General features: G+C 37.9%; 1 protein-coding gene across 1 annotated transcript in view; it reads right to left on the bottom strand.

Annotated features, from left to right (window-relative positions):
* MALRD1 (MAM and LDL receptor class A domain containing 1) overlaps window positions 1–8,370 on the bottom strand; it is a 296,434-nt gene extending 288,064 nt beyond the window's left edge. The window contains exons 1-2 of the mRNA XM_009330606.1: window positions 8,208–8,370; window positions 3,920–4,060 (exon numbers count right to left, since the gene is read on the bottom strand). Of these exons, the coding sequence (XP_009328881.1) occupies window positions 3,920–4,060; window positions 8,208–8,370 (304 nt within the window). The remainder of the gene's footprint in view (window positions 1–3,919; window positions 4,061–8,207) is intronic.
* Window positions 8,371–21,401: the final 13,031 nt, after the last annotated feature.

The following is a 21,401-nucleotide window of genomic DNA, read 5'->3' as shown; positions in this document are numbered from 1 at the left end:
TGAAATTTCAAGTAGGGTTCCAAAATGTTTCATGTGCTGATGGCTTGAATACTCAATTAAGTGCAAAATTTTGGGACAAAATAAGACTAACTCAGCAAGTTGATCAAAGAGCTTAAACTCCAGTTATTGAATAGATCACATATTTCATGTCTAAACAACAAACTGTTGAGGACAACAATACAGATTTATTACAACAGTTCAAGTCTTTAAGGAGGTGGTGGAAAATGAGAGGGGAGGCTATGGTATTCCTCTGTTCCAGAGGACATGGGTCTGTTTTTTGGCTGCTCAGAAAATTGCCTCACTGCAAAGAGGAGGTTCTGGTATCCCTGTACACACTCCCAATATAAAGGTTTGTCTTCAGAATGTCCACACTACCATTAGACATACCATAATCTTTCAATTTACAAAACAAGTCCAAATTAAAGCTTTGCTTTACTTGAAAGTGTAACAGCTCAACAAAAGTCAGTGAAATATGGTTATTGCTATGCCTTTTGACTGATTGTGTCTCTTCCTGACAATATTGTTTCAAATCTTCTGAAAGATGGAAGGCAACCACCTAATTTTAGGATATCAAATACTGCTAGTCAAAATTTGGCTCTTCCTGAACATGAAGACTTCAGAGATGTTAGATGTTAAAGGATGCCAAGGGGAGGGAAGCTTAACCTTTTTATTTTTTAAATTCTTTTCCCTTTTCTCCTCCTTCCCAAACTCCAAGCAACGTCAGGTAAACTGTTGCCCTCTGACATTAACATGTGAATCAAAGGAGAAAGATGAAGGAGAAAAAAGCCAAGTGGGACTGAAGGAATAAAAAAAAAGTCCTAAAAATAAAGATTACTACAGAAACCAAATATCAGAGGATATGTAGGAACATTTAAATACTCCATTTATAAAACTACCCACCCTGACCTCTCATCCTTGCGTGCAACTGGAAAGTCACTGAAAAAGGACCATAAGACTAGCTCAGTGCTGGAGCCAGCTGAGCAATCCCCCACAGAGAAGCATTCTGCAGCCTGCTACCAGAGCGGTGGCCATGTTCCCCCTAGGTTTAGGCCTTTCATGACTGCTCAGGCAGCACTTTCAGAGCCTGCCAGCTGCAAGGATATTCTTCCTCCCCACAACAGATGGCTTGGTGCCTCAGCAGGGCCCTATCCCTGACTCCAATCTGTTTCATTGGTTTTTAACTTCCATAAAATTTTGAACTTTTTTCTTTCAGTTCCCTAAAGATAAATGTATCTCACTCATAAACAAGGTCAAATTTCACCTGCCACAGGAATTTTAAGTCTTACACAGATGGGGCAGAAATAGTAATTTTAAGAAATTCTTTGAACGGTGATTTTATATTAAACCTCTACATAGATAACAGGTTTCAGTTAGTAAAAACAGGTTATTTTGTTTTGTGTTTTGTTTTTTTTTTTAAGGTAGTTGTCACTAGTCTGTTCAACTACATTTTCAGTGAAAATAAGAACCATGAGAAGAGACAGAGCTATAAAAACATGTTGGGTTCTAGTAAATGATTACATAAGTCTTCAAAGGAACTACATTTACCAAGTGATCTTTGCTCTTCTGCTAATGTGTGTGCAGTTACTTACCCTGATGGCAGGAACTCTTCCCTTTAACACTCTGCCATAGAGCATACTATGCTCAATTGTCACCATACAATATAATTTCTGGTCTTTAAGCAGGAACCAACATAAAACTGATTACACAGTCTGTTGAGTCACCAGCAGTGGGAAAACTTCAATAGCTGCCATAAGGAGATAAATATGTCCTAGGCGATTAGAACCAGCATTCAGAAAATAAAAGTACAGTTTAGCCATTCTCCAGGTAGAAAACTGCAATAACCAAACACATTTAAATCTCCTTAGCCGTTCAGTACACAGATCTGAGCACACAGCCTCTCAGAAAGCTGAATAGGTACAAGTATTAAAGCTTTCTGTTATCTGATCAAAATAACTTCGATTAATATGGCTACCACACAATTCAGACCTGGCAGATACAACGGTGACTGAGCACCCAAAACAAGTCAATGGGAATATACAGCTGACTTAACAGTCTGCTTCCTCTGCAACAAACACTTGAAGTTGATGGTTCTCAATCTTTTGCTGGCTTTGGGTGTCTGCATAAGTTAAATTTTCCCCTCCCCACCACTTCTTTGCAAGATAAGGGTAACTTTTTTTATTGGTTATAAGCAAGAATATCTTTCAGGTCTTTGCTACATCCTGATGCGGTGTATACTACCAATCAAGCACAAACCCTAGAAACTTCAATTAGACCAAGACTGTTGCCTGGTAAATTAATTTTGATTCTAGCCAAGAGTTTGCTATATTTTTATTCCATAGTATTTGTCTTTTATCTGCTTCTTGATGAGAAGAGCTGTTAGTATTTTTAAGATAAAGTGTTTCACAACTTACATACTTGAAATAAAACTTGTGTTTATGAAAGAGGTTTGGTAGTTACTCAAATTTTTATGCTAACAGCAGTTTAAATCAACACTTATTTGAGAGCAGCCTTATTTTCAGAAACATATTACACACAGCAGGATGTGCTTGTATGCTACACACAAGCAAAAAATGAAGTTGTTAGAACCACATCTCATGGATAAAGTTTCCTAATTACAGAGAATCATAAAAATTGTCAGCTGTGGAATGAGAACTTGCAGGAAAATGTAGAGTGGGGGGGTTTTTTGTTGATGTTTTTTCTATGAAAAAATTTTAAAATTCTGTGCCATTTTCATTTTGCTGATTTCTAAGAAAGTTTTCCATGCATTCATCTTTAAACCACCAATTCACATTAATCATTATATGGAACTTCTACCTGTTTGGTAGCTTATGCAATGTGTAGGAAGTGCTGCTTGCTTCAGAACAGTACAGATTTCCACACTCCCAGATAACCACAGTTTGGGAATGAAGTGAAAAACACCTAGACTAATTAGTCTCACAATGACACTTCAGTTCCACATAAGGTTATATTCTTGTACACTCTCCAACGCTTCATGCCCACCTTCAGGTTCTCTCTCTGGGGGCTGCTTGTGCACCTCACAGGAGAGGTCAGAGGGGGTAGGTGGAGAGATTTTTTTTAAAATATGGAGAAGAGAATTAAATAGTTTGGGGTGATTACTTCAACCAGCTCACATCTTTACTGTGAGATTAGAGGTCCCCATCAAATTCTTTCCCTCCTTACTTGCTTTCTTACAAACAAGGAAGGCTTACTGCAGCTAAAAATGTTGGCTCAAGTTAGCTAAAAAGGTATGAAGAAAATCATGTATTACAGAGGGAAGAAGCCAGGTTTTGGAAAGCAGGGTTAACTTGGCAATTGGACAAGTATAAGGGACATATTTTGTCCGAGGACAGGGACAATTAATTACCTAGTTGAGGGACAGTCTTTGATGCAAAGTGGCATTGTAATAAGATTCAGAGGAGCTGGCTCACACAGGCTATCAAAGCTTTTCCCATCCCCAGATCCAAAGTAATCTTCTCTCAAAATTGGAGCAGTAATATTAACCACAGATAACAGATACACACACGCCGGGCATTCACCAGTCCAAGAAGAGATGAAAATACCTCTCAAAATGGGGGACCCAATCCTCATTTCTAAACTTTGCAACCGTCAAGACTGAAATTATCACCTGATATCTCCAAAACAGGTAAAGGTCACTCGGGTAGATAAACATGACTCTTGATGACCGATTACTTGCTTCTCCATGATAACAAGAATTGCTTTCTGGAATATTGTCTTTTTTTTCTGGAATTCTGGGTTATTGTAATTACAATCACCTAAAAACTTGGACACAAATGCCCAGAAAACATGTGGCAGAATACAACTAAACTATGAAGAAATTAGTAAAATTAAGCAAATAAAATAGAGAACTGCATAATTTGTAAAAGCCCATGGCTCCTTCTAAGAACATGAGGATTCTTACCACTGTCATTCCCGTTGTGGTCAGAGTACGGTGGTCCCATGCCAGATCGACCATTTCTTCTTATCCATCCAGGCTGTAAATTCGATTCATGAAGAGCTTTGCATAGATTAGTTTCAAAATCACACTTTTCACAGGAGGAACCTGAATTGAAACACACAAACAAAAAATTAAAACCTCAAAAACACAAGAAAAGGGATATGTTCTCACCATTGCTTGCTATTTAATTAGCACACAGAAACACTCCGAACGGCCTCCTAAAATAAGTAAGAAACACCAGAATTTTTAAATCATGAACAAAGAGAAACAGGGCAGTGGAAGAGAGACAAGAGAGAAAATGAATGTTGAAAAAACCCACAACAATCCACCAAGCCCTCCCCCCACCAAACCAAACCCAAACCAGTCCATTTATATTATATCACTATAACATATGCTTTTTTCTTATGTGTGTGTAGCCACCTACTTGTAGGAAACTGTCCAAGCTAGCATAGCTTATATGCAGAGGCTGTTCTTAAAATATACTGCAGCTATCGGCTGAAGAATTTCAGTATATCCTCTGTTTATCCAGGGTTCTTGCACAGAAAAACAAAGACTTAACACCAGGAAATAACCAGGTAGCAAAAATATTTTTTTATTCCACCACTGTTTATTTCAACATTTTGCAACCTGCATTTTTCGGGAACTTGGAGTATAAATCCATTCCCAGAAACCCCCCAGGGCGTAGTAACAGAAAGGTGAGGCTTTCATCATCTGACATACTCCAATGTTCACCAGTGCTCATCATCTTTACTAAGATGCTGCATTAAAGCAGACACTACATTGTTCAGAGAAGAACTGAAACAAGTCCTCAGAATGACATAGCCTCCCCATTTGCCTTTCTTCTGACCTTATTTCTTCCAGTGCACATAGCAACGTGTTGCAGAAGGGACTGCTTCTCCCCTTCCACATTCCCCTGCAGGGCAGCATCATTTAGAAAAGGGAGACAGAACATGTCTTTCTGGCACAGGACCCAGTTTGGTGTACCAGTTCATTCAGGGAATTTGAGGTGGGTATGCAACCAGATAAATAATTGATTACTGGGGGGGAGGGACAGATGTTTGTTTCTGCTCTGGTGTCAGACAGCCGTTTTTGCATCGCATCCAAACTGAATGAAAGAGCTTGAATGTGCCTGACAGGCTGGACAGCCCCATTCCTTGAACCACTTATTGTAGTGGTGGAAGGATTTAAAAAAAAAAAAAAAAAAAAGTCTAATCAGATGCATCTGTAAGGAGCAAGGTTATTGCAACTTCACCCCAAGCAGAACGGCAGGTATGTGGGACTGTCTTCAGATTTCATGCGCTGTGTGGAACCTTCCCGTTCACCCACATTTTGTTTTACACAGCAGAGGAGGATAGGTTAAGACTCTGCCTTCTAATCAGGATTCTGGTTAGACATGAGAGCTACAATGCCTTCACGCTCACTCTCAAATGGGTGCTACTCCAGGCCCCTGCTAATGTTTTTGGTCTATTCTCTATTATCACAGTTCACTAATCATTTTAAATAAAGTTGCAGCTGCAGCTTTTATAGTCACACTATGATGTCCAATTTCATGGCTTTCATATTCACATCAACTTACAGCAACAATTAATTATAAGGTGAGAGAGGGGAAAATAGATATAATTCACTTAAGCATTCCAGACTCAAGTTAATGTGTAGATTGGCTGATTCATCAACCAACTTTTTATTGCTGCTTTTATTCCTTAGCTCTTTAAGTGGCTGAAAAGCATGTCAGTGGTTCATCAAAAGCACAAACACTGCTGAGGCATATCTGCTTTACATTACATGAAATGCACCAAACCACATTCAATATTTCCTCAGGAATTTTCTCATAGCTGAAAAAACAATTTTAAATCAATATGTACAAAATAAGAAGAACAGTACCTTTTTAAATTTCAAAAAAATAAATCCTTGAACATTCATGATTATTTTCCAAGGCAATATTTATTTTCACAGAAAATATAACTTGAAAGCAAACCAATGTAAATTTGCTGGAAGATAGCTGTACAAAGATAGTCACTGCTTAGAGAGGAAAAGGCCAGAAGGAAGAAATGTGTGGGATGTTCTAAATATTTTTTGCAGAATTTCCTGTGAACAAAACAAATATTTAAAATAACCTCTAAGGAAAACTTCCAAGTCTCACAGACACAGACTACAGTTTAAGGTTCTATTTCAAGTGTATATATGTATAAAATCTCAGTTTGGGATATGCTGGGAGGAAAATATTTTTAAGAGTAGTTAGTTATCATTCATCCCCTGGTGAATATTTTGCAAGAGTAGTTCAGAGATAAAAAATGACTGTAGGGTTTATTCTGCTCCTTTTCCAATGCTGTGGCAAAGCACAAACCAACCACATATGAAGTCCAAAATGACAATAAAAATGTATCATCTGAAATTCCAACTTCGATGATATATTTTCAGTGCAGAAACATTCTTAAACCTGATTAGAACCCAGAGAAAACAGCAGAGACCTGTCATGAACATGAGATCGGACAGCTGAAACCTAAGCAGAAAAATAATTTCACAATAATCCCAAATCAGAAGAATGGGTGGCAGCAGGATAAATCTTCAAGTTGACACCCTGATCTGTATCTTTATGTCTGACAGCTAACTTCTCTCCTGGAGTGATCCAGAGCATTATCCAAGCAGCCCCAGCATCCATAGTCTGTCACTCAGAGCCTAGTTCCATACCTCTTGCTCATCCATACTTAAAATACAATATTATTTTCTATTTAGGTCTTTCACTGAGCCCATAGGCTCATTTTTCTAAATTAGTCTTTGGAGCAACCTTTAATTTCTCTATTTTCATATAAGCATTTGTCTATAGCAGTATTCCCTCAACAAACAAGTGTAAAAAGCCTCCATTAAAAATTAATGGAAGAATGCATCTCTTGCTGCATATTCTGCAATCATAATAGAAAGTGCTGCCTGGACGAAATGCTATTTCTAGGGAAACCAAGACCAAGCACAATGAGGATTTCAAGGCTATGCAGTGAAACATAGCATAACCATCTCTTGTGCAAGTGATAAAAAAAAAAAGTGCTAACCTGAGACGTTAGTCACACATCAGGGGATTCAACAGGCATAGTTTCCAGCCATTGGCATTTAATACATTATAGTACAGCACAATAAAGTTACAAAATGTACTAATATCCAATACAATCTTAACAATGGTCTTATTTGCAGAGGAACAAAAATCAAGTACCCTAGAGTTGATTCTAGACTCCTGTTCCAAACAGGTATCTGCATCGTATTTGGATAAAACAGGGAGTCATATTGAAAGAAGAAAAATTACATTTATCTGGGCACACAACTGTATTTTGAGGAATCTGGATTTAAGTTACTGCTCTTTCTCACAGGTTTCATCTGAATTCAATGATTGCTAACATGCTTTAATTAGCATTTTTCAGTGTGCACAGAAACACACAGGCTCCTCTGAAAACAATTTACCTTAAATTTAAAGCTAAACCTTAAAAAACAACAAATATAGTAGCTTCCTTTATTGCACAGTGAGTGGAAGAACTTAGATAACCTTTTAGTTAAAATTAGAATTTTTGATAAATCCAAGCTCTTCTTTGCACTCCAGAACAGAGATCCTCAAAGAACAGGACTATCCTATGCATCGTATGAAATCATTTGCAGCATCATTTTGTGTTACAGTATTCTGGAAATAGTAGAATTCTGATGCAGATTTACGCAGACACCAGCAGTTAAAATTCACTCTCACTGCTCAGATCTTTGCTTTAAGGGAAACAGCAACAACTGTATTCATAGCCTCTGAATGTGACAAAGATTAAGCTAGGATTATCAGTTCATGGATTCAAGAAAATTTTCCCCCTTGTCTAGACTGAAAAAAAAAAAAATGCTGTTGTTGCTTATACCGTGATCTAGGTAGTTTTGATGAAACCTGGACTTCAGCAAACAATTTGACCATGAATTAAGGAAAAACAGTAATACCTGTTAAATCTCCACTGAATTTATGTGGGTGAGGAAACACCTGCTTTGTTACATAATATCCATATGAAGATTTATGAAGGAGTTGCACTCTATGGAGGTTGAAAATTAAGCAGGAAAAATCAAACTGAAACAGGAAGAAACCGTCTTAGAAAATCAAATGAAGAAGAGGGTGGAAAAAGAAAAATAATTCCCAAATATTTTTGTAACGTAAAAAAAAAAAATCCCCCCTAGTTCTCCCTGCTGCTGCATTCAGTTATCAAACTGTATCACACTTATGATGAAGTCCACTGAGACTTACCTTGTTTCTCATAACTGCTGTCTCCACACTGGTTAGTGAAAACACACAGTTCCCCGGATGGAGCAGAGGAGCCATCACCACATTGGCATTCACTTCCTGTAGATGACTGAGTATCTACCAGAACAAAGCAATATAATGCACAGAAGAACATGAATCTGTTCATGGGCTATGTTACTATCCAAGCTTTCACTTGGAAAATAATTACTTTAACTATCTAGTATTGGTCATGAAGTGCCTTTGAAAAAGTTGTGTTTACACACATCTCTCTGAAAGATGTTTTTAGAAACTCACTTTCTGAATCTGCAGCTTAAGGGAAATATGGCTTCTGCGAAGCAGTGACTTTCAACCAAGTGTGTCTTTGGATAATATTTAACTGAATTACAACATTGGTTTATGACTAAAAAATTTTGGTACATGTTATGCAAGTCAAGTGTATATCATTAACTTACTGATTGGATTTATTGCCTGATAGTTTGCAAATAGAATCATAGAATCATTAAGGTTGGAAGAGACCTCCAAGATCATCGAGTCCAACCGTCAATCCAACACCACCATGCCCACTAGACCATGTCCCTAAGCGCCTCATCTACACGTCTTTTAAATACTTCCAGGGATGGTGACTCAACCACTTCCCTGGGCAGCCTCTTCCAATGTTTAACCACTCTTTCAGTAAAGAAATTTTTCCTCACATCCAATCTAAACCTCCCCTGGCGCAACTTGAGGCCGTTTCCTCTCGTCCTATCACTTGTTACTTGGGAGAAGAGACCAACACCCACCTCGCTACAACCTCCTTTCAGGTAGTTGTAGAGAGCGATGAGGTCTCCCCTCAGCCTCCTTTTCCCCAGGCTAAACAACCCCAGTTCCTTCAGCCGCTCCTCATAAGACTTGTTCTTCAGACCCCTCACCAGCCTCGTTGCCCTTCTCTGGACACGCTCCAACATCTCAACGTCCTTCTTCTAGTGAGGGGCCCAAAACTGAACACAGTATTCGAGGTGCGGCCTCACCAGGGCCGAGTACAGGGGCACGATCACTTCCCTACTCCTGCTGGCCACACAAATAGATTAAATAAGAAAATAACAGGAAAACAGAGTAGAATTACTAAGTGACCAACATTCATAAAGACCTCTCTTTTCTCAGAGGGAGTTGGCAAATGCTTACAAAACTTATGAAGAGTTTCTGCATTGAATGTAGAAAACAGTTGAGAAATTCAAAGCTAATTTTGCATCAAAGGGATTGTGACTGATCTAGTGAAAGAAATAGAATTTTCGGAGCCTGTAGACATATGATGCTGATAGTTGAAAGAGGTATCTATTTATTATTTACTTGGGCTACAACTGTAGATAATAACTGAATTACTTTAGAGTAGCTGGTTGTTAATGGAATCATATCGGCAACCACAATTTGCATAAATACGTGAAGGGACTGGCTATTAATGAATGCTTTCCAAATTACTAGATTCCTGTATTTTCTGGAAAAATCATATTTTGTGTGATACTACCAATGTTTCTCAAGGTCAGGAAAAAATTAGAGATACCTAGGATCCTGTATCTGAATTCTTATGAACAGTGAACAATACGATCATACAATCAAGCACAGTCAGAATTTGTCAAAATAATAATAATTTGCCACCCATTGCAGAAATCCATCGTTAGGGGAAGCTACCATCAATACCAACCCCAAATATATTACCCTGCCAACATATTCAATCTCTGTCCAGGGTTATTTAGTTATAGATATAATCCCCCCCACCTCCCATAATTTGCATAATTACTAGTTCTGAAATAGCGCATTTAGAAGAAAAAGTGTATAGTCAGAGGTGACACAACAGTTCCCTATTAAGCTGTCAAGGATATTTGCATTGTGTAAATAGATTTACAGTGCATTATACGCCAAGCCAACCAGGGCTCACCCAGCAGAGACGGGCATTACTCAAACATCCTTGTGCTAAAGGACTCCATCAGTATGAGGGATGGAAGTCAGCGTGCTGATTTACAATCCTTTTGATGCAAAATCAACTTTGAATTTCCCAACTGTGTTTCACTGAAACACACCAGTTCTGACAAAGTTTTTACATGGATGAATCGAGGATCTTCAGATTGATGAGAGGGAGTGGGGAGAGAGATCCAGCCAGTCCAAAAAGCCAACCTTGTGAGAGAAGATTGAATCAACTTGTTTCATTCAGCCTAGCAACACAAGAAAACAGGGAAATGATATTAATGAAGTACCTTAACCACTTTAGATGCCCCAAACCCAGGGGAAGGAGAGATAGTAGGAAAAGGAGAAGATGATTGCAAAAGCTAAAGGAGAGTATTAGCCCAAGGCAAATGACTGTAAAAACTAGACAAAATTAGGCTGACAATCATGTAAGCTGGGCACTCCTTTAATAAGAATAGTGGGATGAAAAAAAATCTAACTACTTTTATGACAGAGTTGTATTACTTTACTAAAAGGATCATACAATTGCCCAAGTGGCAGCTTGTAATAAGTAACTGATGCCAACAGCTCTGGAGATTTCTTCACCTGTAAATTCCCAAGATCAAATAACTGGAATGCACATACCACTGTGCATACCTCCAATTTGCCTGTTAGCCCTGGTGAGCAGAATTAAGACAAGGTATATCTCTGTAACTGAAGTATGCTGATAAGGAACCACAAGTGCTACAGTACCTACAAAGAGAAACAGACAAGCTATGTCTGGAGGCATATCAATCATTGCAGATCTGTATTTTCATAATGTAGGAAATCTCTTGTCAGGGTACAAAGACTACTACTCCAACATTGCCTGAAGGCTAGCAGACCAAGGTCTGATGCAACTTCCTATTATCTCCAACACCAGAGGCAGACATATGTTTATTGTAATAAAGGTTTCAGTTCTGCCTAGAAAGCATTTTCCAGCTGATTTGGTTCAACTCCACCCTTTTCATCACTATACTTCTGTGGACATCATTTTATGTGCTTCATTTTAATACTTTGTCCTCAGGCCATAGAGGTGATTGGAAAACTTCCTGAAGAAGAGCAGAGCTACTAATAAATGAATTAAGAGTGCATTTATATATATATATACACACATCAGAGTTCATCAAGAATGTGTATCATTGAATTGCTTGCTTCCCTTCTGTAAGTAAAGCTTGGATTAGAAGCTTATATTAAAAAAAACCAACAAAACTATTCCATATAATATGTCATATTACTACATTTGTAAAGGCTTAAATGTTTTATGCTATTCAGCTGCTTTGTTTTCTAATCTATTTTCTCCAACACACAATATTTCATCTTATTCCTTCTTTTCCCCTACATCTAAAACTCCTCCTCACACTGTTGTACTTCACAGTGACAGGATTTCCCAGTCTTTCAGCTTTCTCCCATTTTATTAAAACTTCTGCTGCAATATTCTAAGCTGTTCTCCTGCTCTGTCTGTAGCATAAAACCTGTATACAAGCTCTGTGAGTAAAAGGGTAATTTTTAGCAGAAACTGGTATCCATTTCCATTTTTCCTATGCTCTAAAACATTAATGATAAGCAAAATTGCATAACCCAAACGAGTCAGAATCACCATAAAATCTGTTATGAGTGGAAATAGATGAAAAACTCATCAAATATTCAGAAAGCATTTAGGGTGTTATCCAAGGATTTTTAGCAAAGAAGAAAAAAAAATGGTATTTCAGTGAACATCTAACAAAAAGTGCAAAACCAAAGAAAAGGTGTCTTTTTCGCAAGTGTGTGGCTATGTACAAGTAGGGAGAGTTTCTTGAAAAATGCAACAAATCAGCCCTCTTGTCAACTAACAAGAAGGACACCACAGTTTTTCATAGCTCTGAGAAACATAAAAAGGGACAAAAAGATGACTCAGAAGCAAAAGACTTGCAGGGAAAGTCAAAAGGACAAACACTTCAAGTAGCAAACTGCAAGCACCCTGAAAGTAGAAAGAAGAATCAAGATCTAGAAAAAGAAAGAGCAGAGAGAGAATGGAGATGTATAAACCAGTAAAATATGCAGGATATCAAAAAATCAGATGGATGGGCAGTAATCAAAGGTTTTTTCAAAAGAAGTAGACAAATTTTGCAGAGAAACTAAAGACTAAAAGGAGAACAAGCAGAACCAGGCACTATGTCTATTTTCAAAGTTATTTAGCAAACAAGCAGTTCTCAAAAAGGAAAAAAAAAAGTTAAAATAAAAAACTGCTTGAATTTACATCAAAGCTGGATTTATCTGGCTTAGCCTAATTCATTTCATTTAAGCCAAGACAAAATACATTTGCTGTAAGTGAAAAAAAGATCACCCTCTCAGCCTTTCCACTTGTTTAAGTAAATCTGTTGAAAAAGTTGTAGATATTTAATCTAGGATTTTTTAAAAGATAAGTCTTATAAAGAAGTCCAGGCTCTGAAACAGGGCCAGAAAAGTTTTGCATTTTTAACCTTCTGTTGACATGAAAAACAGACTTATTTGCTTAAGCAGAAAATGGATTGCAGTTAGTAATTCTCCACTAAGTTTTTGTAGAGCCAATTATCAACACATGAAACAGATGAAAGAACTCAAAAAATGGCATATTAGTTTCACCATCTGAAAACAGTGTTCAAATTTTGCTGCCACTACTAACTTTCTTTCAGGGAAAAGTCTTACAGAATAGAAAACATAGTCATATCTTCAGAGAAATCAAAATTTCATTAAATTTAATATAAACTTTTAATGACAAGATTATAACGTTTTTATATGTGATCAGAGTAGGGAGCATTACAGCACCAGCGCATATACCTTTAACATATATCTAATTTTCTCCTAATATACAGTTTTAGTAAACACCATTAATTTTAATAAAAATAATCCTCCAAATTTGTTTATGCAAGAACAATTTTACCTGATCATTAAGAAAACCACCAAAATTGAATTTTTGAAATCATTCACAACTATTCAGCCAAGACTTCGTTTTGAGAGCCCCCTCCCAAAAATATACTATTCATATTATGATACGACCACTCTAGTTTTTAATTGTCAAATTGGAACTGAATGACATCTGCAAAAGTAGAATAAAGTCAAGCAATTGCAGTAACCCCAAATTGATCAGTTTTTAACAAGAATTGACAGAATTCTTTACTTTGATGTGAAAGGCAATAATTGCATACCATCTGCTTCCAGTTAAGTGGCACTAATTCAATAGTTAACGTGAAAGAGGACTATGGTATTAATAAATTTGATTAAAAAGGATTCTGGATAAGTGTTCTTACCACCCATCTCCATTTGCTAAAAGAAATTAGTAAAATCAATTGAGAGGTTAAAACCAAACTTAATATATTGATCAGTCTACAGCATGAACACTGCAGTTACAACTAGTGAAGGAAAAAGCCCATAATATTAATGCAAGGTGTGATGAACTAGACAAAATTATGTCAATCAAAGTCCTAGATCATTACAGATTGAAATAAGGTAACACTTCAGGAAAATTTTTGGTAGCATAATTTCTATCTTTCTAATGACAGACCATATCACATTCAAGAAGAGATGACAGGTGCTGATAGAAAAGAAATTAAAGAAAATAATCAATGGGAGACACAAAGGACTAATCTGATCCCTATGTGTACCATCTGCTAAAATTTGTCTCGGCACCTAGAGTTTGGAGGAAAAAATATTTCAATTCTGAACTGTCAAGAGCTCAGTAGAACTGCCCGTCTCTCTCTCAACGCCAGAGGCGAAAAAGAAATTACCAAAAGTGCTTCTAATCCATAAATCAATATCCTATTAGAAGACATAACTATAATTTGGCATAAAGTAATTCTGATCAGGCAAAAAATATTTCTACCTCCTACCTACTATGGGCTTCTTCAGAAAAATTGGAACAAGAGCAGAATAATGATTTTCTCAGCATTTGCTTTACAGTCCAAAAACTTCCAATAGATTTCAGCACATACTGCTCCCACAGTCTTCTCCGAGTCAGTAGGAAAGTCTTTCTTCCATCACATCATTCTACCAAACATTTTGGTTCTGTTCTCTGCTATAAGCAGCTCCCTGGTCCTCTAAGCCCTCTTCAGCTGTAACTAATTGATCAAGTAGTACTGTCTCACAAGAGCAGAGCTGTAGAGTGAAACCCATGGGGCTGAGGACCTGATGCATTATGTAACATGAACTATTATGTCACATGACTAAATGCATTTGACAAGGTGTTTAACTCAAATTAGGTCCAGTCTGGTCCCATGAACTGAACACCCATCAGTGGCCAAGGTGTATTAGGTGTGCTCCTGGAGCTCATCCTCTGCTCTAGTCTCATGCAAAGGTATTCATTTCACATTCTCCATGGCTGCTCTGCTTTAGGTCACACAGTGTGCAGGAATAGTTGGGACATTTCTTTCAATAATGCACCCCTCATTGGAACCAAAATGTTAATGCACTAAGCATGCTTAATGGCTCTCAGAACAAGAGCTGGCCTTCCCCTCACCCCCAAGAAATATAAATAGATCTAGCTTTCTCCAAAGTTGGAGAGAAAATATATTATAAATATTAAACTGGAACCAAATTAAACAGTTTTGCTATCCATCTCAACTGTATACATTGGAGGATTCATCTATCCTAACCTTGGTTGCTAGGGACTGAGCCAACAACCAAAGGCTTTGCAGGCAGCAGAGGAAGACAAACACCTTCCCAGGGCAAATCACCCAAAGATGTGTATCTGAGTGAAACAACTCCTTTAGAGATGCCTGGTGTTCCGTGAACAATAAAACAAGCTAACTCTTTGGTATGAGTTCTAGGTATGCAAGTGAGGGCAAACAAATCCTTCCCATGGTCTGTCTGCCTGTTTCTGTTAACACATAACATCAGTTAGAAAAAACAGCAAGATCAGGTAGAAGTCTGGAAGAAAGCAATCTCCCTGGGCTTATCTCCCATAACTGGAGCAGAATCAGCACAGCCCAGAGTTGTGACTGCAGCAATATTCATCTTTAATCCTGAAACACGTCCGTGTATCCAAGAGCTGGAAATCAGGCTGTTAAGACCTAGAGGGAGTCGCAACAGAGTATATACTGTAGTAACCAGATTAAAAACAGATAAATGTTTCCACCAGGTTTTCCCATATTATTGATTTTGGTTTTAAGACATCTCTGGCATGACACTGCTGCTGAGGGTTTCTCAGCAGTCATGCTTGCTCCACATATTTCTAGAAGTTATCCCCCAAAAAGGTACAGGAAATACATTATTACAAATCTTTCTTGATCAAAACTCCCATTCATCTCAATTTCCTCATCTGTAAACAGGTAACTGGTCTGAAAATTTCTGAATTGCTCTGATATTGCCTGATAAATAAGGCTAAATAGAAACTAACAGTCCCGAGTAACATTTCTCCACCAATTGTAAGTCGATCTTCAATATAAGGGGAATATCCTGATATCCAAATAAATAATATTTCACTGAAAATAACAGAGAGATACTTTCCAGCTCTGATTTTCAGAGAGTTTAAATGAAAATGTGACATTCTCAACAGAGAATAGCTCCTCCAAAACATACTGTCAGTGCAATTAATACAAAGTTGAACTTTATGCAATAAAGGTACATGCATGGTTTGGGAAGAGTCCTAGGAATTAAAGCACTTGGGAGATTAATGATAGAAGCTTAACACTTACACAATGAAATGCTTCATTTGGAAAAAATTTTATTAAAATAAACCACAGGGTCACTGTGTGCTGTCTCAATAAAGCAGCTTTATCTTAAATCTAAAATGCTTAGTTATGTTTCTTAAATTAACCCAGACAACTCCAGAAATTGTATTTAGAGTAATCACTTTTCACTTGGAGCTATGTAATACTTAGAACAATTTTACACTTTAAGGAACTGTAGGAAATATTACATCACTGTTATTAATTTTATTATTTTATATTCTCCACCACAACAAAAAACCCACACTTTTTTTTTAAAATATTGTTTAGATCCAGTGATTCATTTAATCCTAAAATCTAAGCTAAATGAATATGAATCTCAGTCTAGATGCATTAGTCAGTTAATGTGAAATGTAATACATTCTCATAAATCATCAGAAGGTTAAAACCTTCCTTACTGGTTCTAACCTCTTGTTAATGTTGCTTTGTACTTCGAGTGACTTTGTTTACAATGAAAGATCACCAATGGGGTAAGCAAAGAAATGAAGAAGCAAAACAAACAAACAAAAATCCTTCCTATGTTCTTCCTAATTGGGCTGCTGCTAAGACACAGTAATTTTCCCACTACTGTAAAAACTCTCATAGAACAGCAGCTGTAGGTATAGCTCAGAAGGACCTTGAAGCTGCTCCAAATAATTTTTCTAGAGCAAACCCAGATAGGGAATGAATCAGAAATGCCCCCATGCCACTATTCCCATCTCCCAATCACACAAAGCGCCCCCAGAGCTCCTGACTACTTCTAGGAAAGTGCGTGGAGTTGGCAGGCTAGATGAGCCCTAAGCAGCTGAAGGAAACATATTCTCCCCAATCACTACAAAAAGAACTAAATCCCATTCACAGCCTAAAACTCCTAAATACCTTAGTCTAGCATGCAGCCTCCAGATCTTCCTAATTTCCTACCCTTCCTCTACAGTCCTTACCCAGCCTGCTACTTCTCCCCAGGTGATTCATTAGGTAGTGATCCACTATGCCTACATTACAGCAAAGAGCTTTCAGCTGCTCTCTTAGAAAAAACATCATGGTTTTATCTACAAGCTGCCTAGAAAATTGATAGATTTTATTTTCTTGCAAAAGCTTGAAGTCTCAGAGTACTGATGCCAGAGAAGCTGTCATGGCAAGGGTCTACCACCATGGGGGTGGTCCTCCTGCAGCAAGCAAAACTAGTTCCAGAGTTGCTTTGAATGCAGTTGCAGGGTATCAAAAACTGAGATAAAAAGAAATGTTTTCTCATCTCATACACTCCTCTATGAGATGCACCACACATTGTCAGACTGCAGCTGACAAAGGTGTAATTGAGGTTTTACATCACCCAGTATTTTTTTCCAAAGTTTACTATGGTTGCTGTTTTTCACAGTTATGTATTGCCCACCATCAGCAGCAATAGTTTTCAGTCCTTATCAGACTTCTTGGATGTTTCTGTTGAATTACAAAGTTTAAAATTAATGTAATGGTTATATATGATGACAGGTTATTTCAAGTATGGCAACAAACCTTTATTGCTTTTCCTTACTGATTTAAAATTCTAGACAGCTGCTATGAATTAGGTATTTACCACATCAGAAAGACGACTCATCTGAGTGAACAAGTTCCTACATGTATTTTTTTCAACTATATAAGCAGCAGCTCCATTAAACAACTCTAATGAAGATTTTAGCTGAATGGTATCAAAACATTCAGGAAAAAATTGAATCTTGAGAAGTTCTAAGTTAGGCCAAAAATTTCACCAAACTGATAAATGTTTAGAGGCCCACCACACTAATGAGAGGCAGAATTGTTCCACCCACTCCAGTGGCTGTATTTCAGTATCAAATAACTTAAATCTGAAATATATGAATCTGTTACACTCAAAATCTTGCAAGAGTAATAGGGAAACACATAAATATGGAGCTAGGAATTTTAAACAGTCCAATTTCTGTTTTAATAGTCCAAATTTTCTGAGAAAATCCTCATTAATCCGATTGATGTACATGACTTTCCAAGTATCTAACCCTTTTCTTCCTGTCATGCTCATCTCTACAATGGTCCTCTGGGTCCTGACATCAGCAGTTTTGATCTCCCTCAAGACGAATGGGGGAGTATTGAGACAAGTCATCAGCAACCTGAAGTCTTCACCAGGACGGTAATTATGCCCTTTTAGGGACATAATTCAAAGAGTCTTCATCTTTGGTCTAGAGTACATTTGGGTCTAATTTAGCATGTTTTCTTGCAAGAGCTTTCTTCCTTCTCCTTGGTTCCCCGGTGAAGTTTGAAAGTCACCCAATGCCTCGCTCATCCTCAGCTGAAATAAAGGGCTGTTGTTTCTTTAGGGACTACATACATTCTCAGACCTTTGCTGTAGATAGTTATCACAGAGCTTATGCTAAAATGGGCCAGGCTACAGTGAATTCGGCACTAGAAAACTGTTAAAACAAGCTCAAACAGGACAAGACAAGCCCTGATGAGTCCTGAGACCCTGCACTATCAAATTGACATAAAGGCTATGGCCTGTGACTAATAACAGCAAAAACCTTATATACTGGGCTATACAAAAGGGTGAAGAACAATACAATATTTTGACATTTTTATCCTTGACCTTCCTTTTGTCCTTCCATATAAATCATCCAGACCTATTCTGTGAGCCCTTTCAACAAAAACTGAGTGGCACTTTCCACCAGCGGCACATAATTCCAAATCTACAATTTCAAAATCTTCAAGATGCAGTACCTAACACTGAAACTCAGCACGTTCCTATTCCCAGTAAAAACCTACTGATTAATGAGCCTTCTGCTTGTCTTTGTAAGGCCAAAAGCCTCACTGACTGCAATCAAGGAAATCTGAGGGCTCCAGATAATACCAAAGCAATTTCAGCATAACCTTCATAGGAGACAAAGTCAGAAATCAGATAGTAATCAACATCAAAAGGTGGTTTCTTGACAGTAGTCGGAGCTCTACCCTAAACAGTTAATCTTCAAAGACTGGTAAATGGATATTAATTGATTTAATGCCTATTAAAATTCTGTTTTGGAAAGCAAATTCCCAAGACACAATAAATGATTGGGCATCCATCACTGCAAGAAAATTACATTTTTAACATGAATTATGTAGAAAAGAGGTAACTCATCAAAGAACACTTGCATAACTTAATATCAGGTAAAGTTACAGTTGTGGAGGAGGTAGAAGCCCAGTGTAATGTTTCACAAGCAGATAGAAATTACTTTATAACAAGCAGTTAATTATTTTCTATATACACGGTAAATACAGACCACACACTAGAGTCCTTCTTCAATATTCTACTAAGATTAGAAGAAACAACTATTAGTGGCAATTCAATTTTAAAAAAATCTAATGACAAGATTATAGAAAAAACCAAAATTTGAGATGAAACTACTAGTAAATTCAGACTGGTCTGTAAATAAGTACCTACACAAGCTTTCTTTAAAATTAAGTTTTAATAATGGGAGTTTTCAGTTAACAAAAAGAGTTAGAAAAAGTTTCATCACCTTTCCAAAGAAACAGAATATACCCAGGTACCATGGTGAACATTTACCTTACCGATTGCCATTTCACATGTGGGAACAATAAGTTAGCAATGTCCCTGAAGCAGATTCTCAAGAGATTTAAAATGTCAGAGCTCCTTAGATTTTTGTCAATTTACTTCAGACTTTATCGCTCTTGAGTTCCTTTGTTCTTCTGCTGAGGCTGTTGCCAGCAAGGTGCCAGTTTTGGCTGTAGTAATTTCTGAGACATAAACCATGGACAGCTTTGACATAGTTGACCCATTTTATGGGAGACAAGCAAACAGCAACTGACAGATACTAATGAATTTCAGCCCCTGGTGGCACAAATGAATTGTTCACAGCAATGGGTGAAGATACATATTGAGAAAATAGGTAGCATAAAATTTTGCAACACAAACCCACCAGTGCAGATCTGCAGCGTGGCTGGCTGAAAAATATGTAATAACATCAACCAATGACTCATGTAAAATTAGGGACTTCATTTCTACTTGAAACCCAAAGAAGTTTTGAATAAATAACTGCAAATCAAAGAGGTCAACTCAAAACCTAATGCAGAATGATTGGCAGGAAATGAGAATGAATGTCTGGATAAAGCCAGGTCCTGCAGCTGGCTGAATGCAGGTGCAGGTAGTATTGATGGAGATTAGACACCTCTTTTAGGTTGTCCCTTGCACGCAACCCTCTAGCAAATGGATCACTGACAGGATAACTACACTGTCAGTGTTATAACCCTTCCCAGGAGGAAAGCCAGGCCATGCTGAGGGAATAATACCTACCAAAGTCTAGAAAGACAGTTTGGAGGCAGACAACAAACTGCAGTTACCCAGCTGTCTTCTAACACTGTATCAGAAGGTCCTGTGTGCTCTGACATCTCCTTCCCTACAACACACTGTGTGAAATGCATGCTCTCAACTTTTTTATACTGGAAAAGAGCAGTTCTGACAAGCAGTAAAGAAACACCTTATTTTTGTAAGATTTCTTTTTGCCATTATGACATCATAGTGGCAAAGGTTTTCCAATGAAAACTCAGAAAGATCATGGCAATGATTAGTGTTTGCCCAGAGGTGTCCAGGCTGCTGGATGTAGGTGCAGGCGCACCTGGACAAACAAGCACAGAGAGATTTCACAGCAGCTTGGCATCACGCTTGTGCCTGCAGGGTGGACAATGCCTTCCTAACTGAGAAAACTGCTGGCAGGATACATGGAGCCCCAGGGCTCTGGCTGCAGCTGGCATACAGCTGATTACACAGGCACCCTCGAAGCAAGCGAGACCAGTACCGGGACAAGAGGCCACCAGAGTCGCTTGTGCTCTAGGACCTGTTGGCTCCATATCAGCCTGGGAAATCTCAGCCTTTTTCTGACCACCTCAGGCCTTGAGCACTGAGAAAAGCTCGGGCAGAAGGGGAAGCCAATCTGCCAAACCGTTCGCTAATCCTTCTTGCCCTGCCAGCATGGTGAAAGTGATGAAGAGCAGTGCTGTGCTCCCTGGTGGATGCAAGCTTCTCACCAGCCGGCCCAGAGCTTGGGCTCAGCCACTGCCACACCTGAGCTTTGAACCGGTTTCCCTTAATAATCTCTGTAACCTTCACAGAGAAATGCACAAGAGACAGGTCAACAGAGGTTTCATTTGGTCATGCATTCATCTTTCCAGAAGACATAAGTTTTTTTACATTAGAATACATCTCCCTCCTAAATAATTTTAGTGGAAGTTACAGACTTACAAAAAATGCTTGTGAACATTAGTGAAGCCTTTAAAATTCCAAATATAGTAATTGTATAATAAATGTTATTTCACTGCTCAGATGCCTATGCAACTGACATGATGAGACTGTATTTGAATTCCATATACCAAAAAAAAAAAAATCAAAACACTCTGTTACTAAAAGCTCACAGAGATTTGTTACTTATGAGAAAATGTGGTTTTGTATGTGTTTGCTCACTTCTGGATATTTCACATCAAAATAAGTAGCAGCTAGTTTTCTTGCTCTTCGCCAATTTGGACTTTGGTTAACAGACACTACACCAAAGTGTCTGATTTTGTACATTTTTGCCTTTTCCTC

This window comes from Pygoscelis adeliae, unplaced genomic scaffold (genome assembly GCF_000699105.1).
Source record: "Pygoscelis adeliae isolate BGI_AS28 unplaced genomic scaffold, ASM69910v1 Scaffold27, whole genome shotgun sequence".
Lineage (NCBI taxonomy): Eukaryota > Metazoa > Chordata > Aves > Sphenisciformes > Spheniscidae > Pygoscelis > Pygoscelis adeliae.
This window is presented reverse-complemented; position numbering and strand designations above follow the sequence as displayed.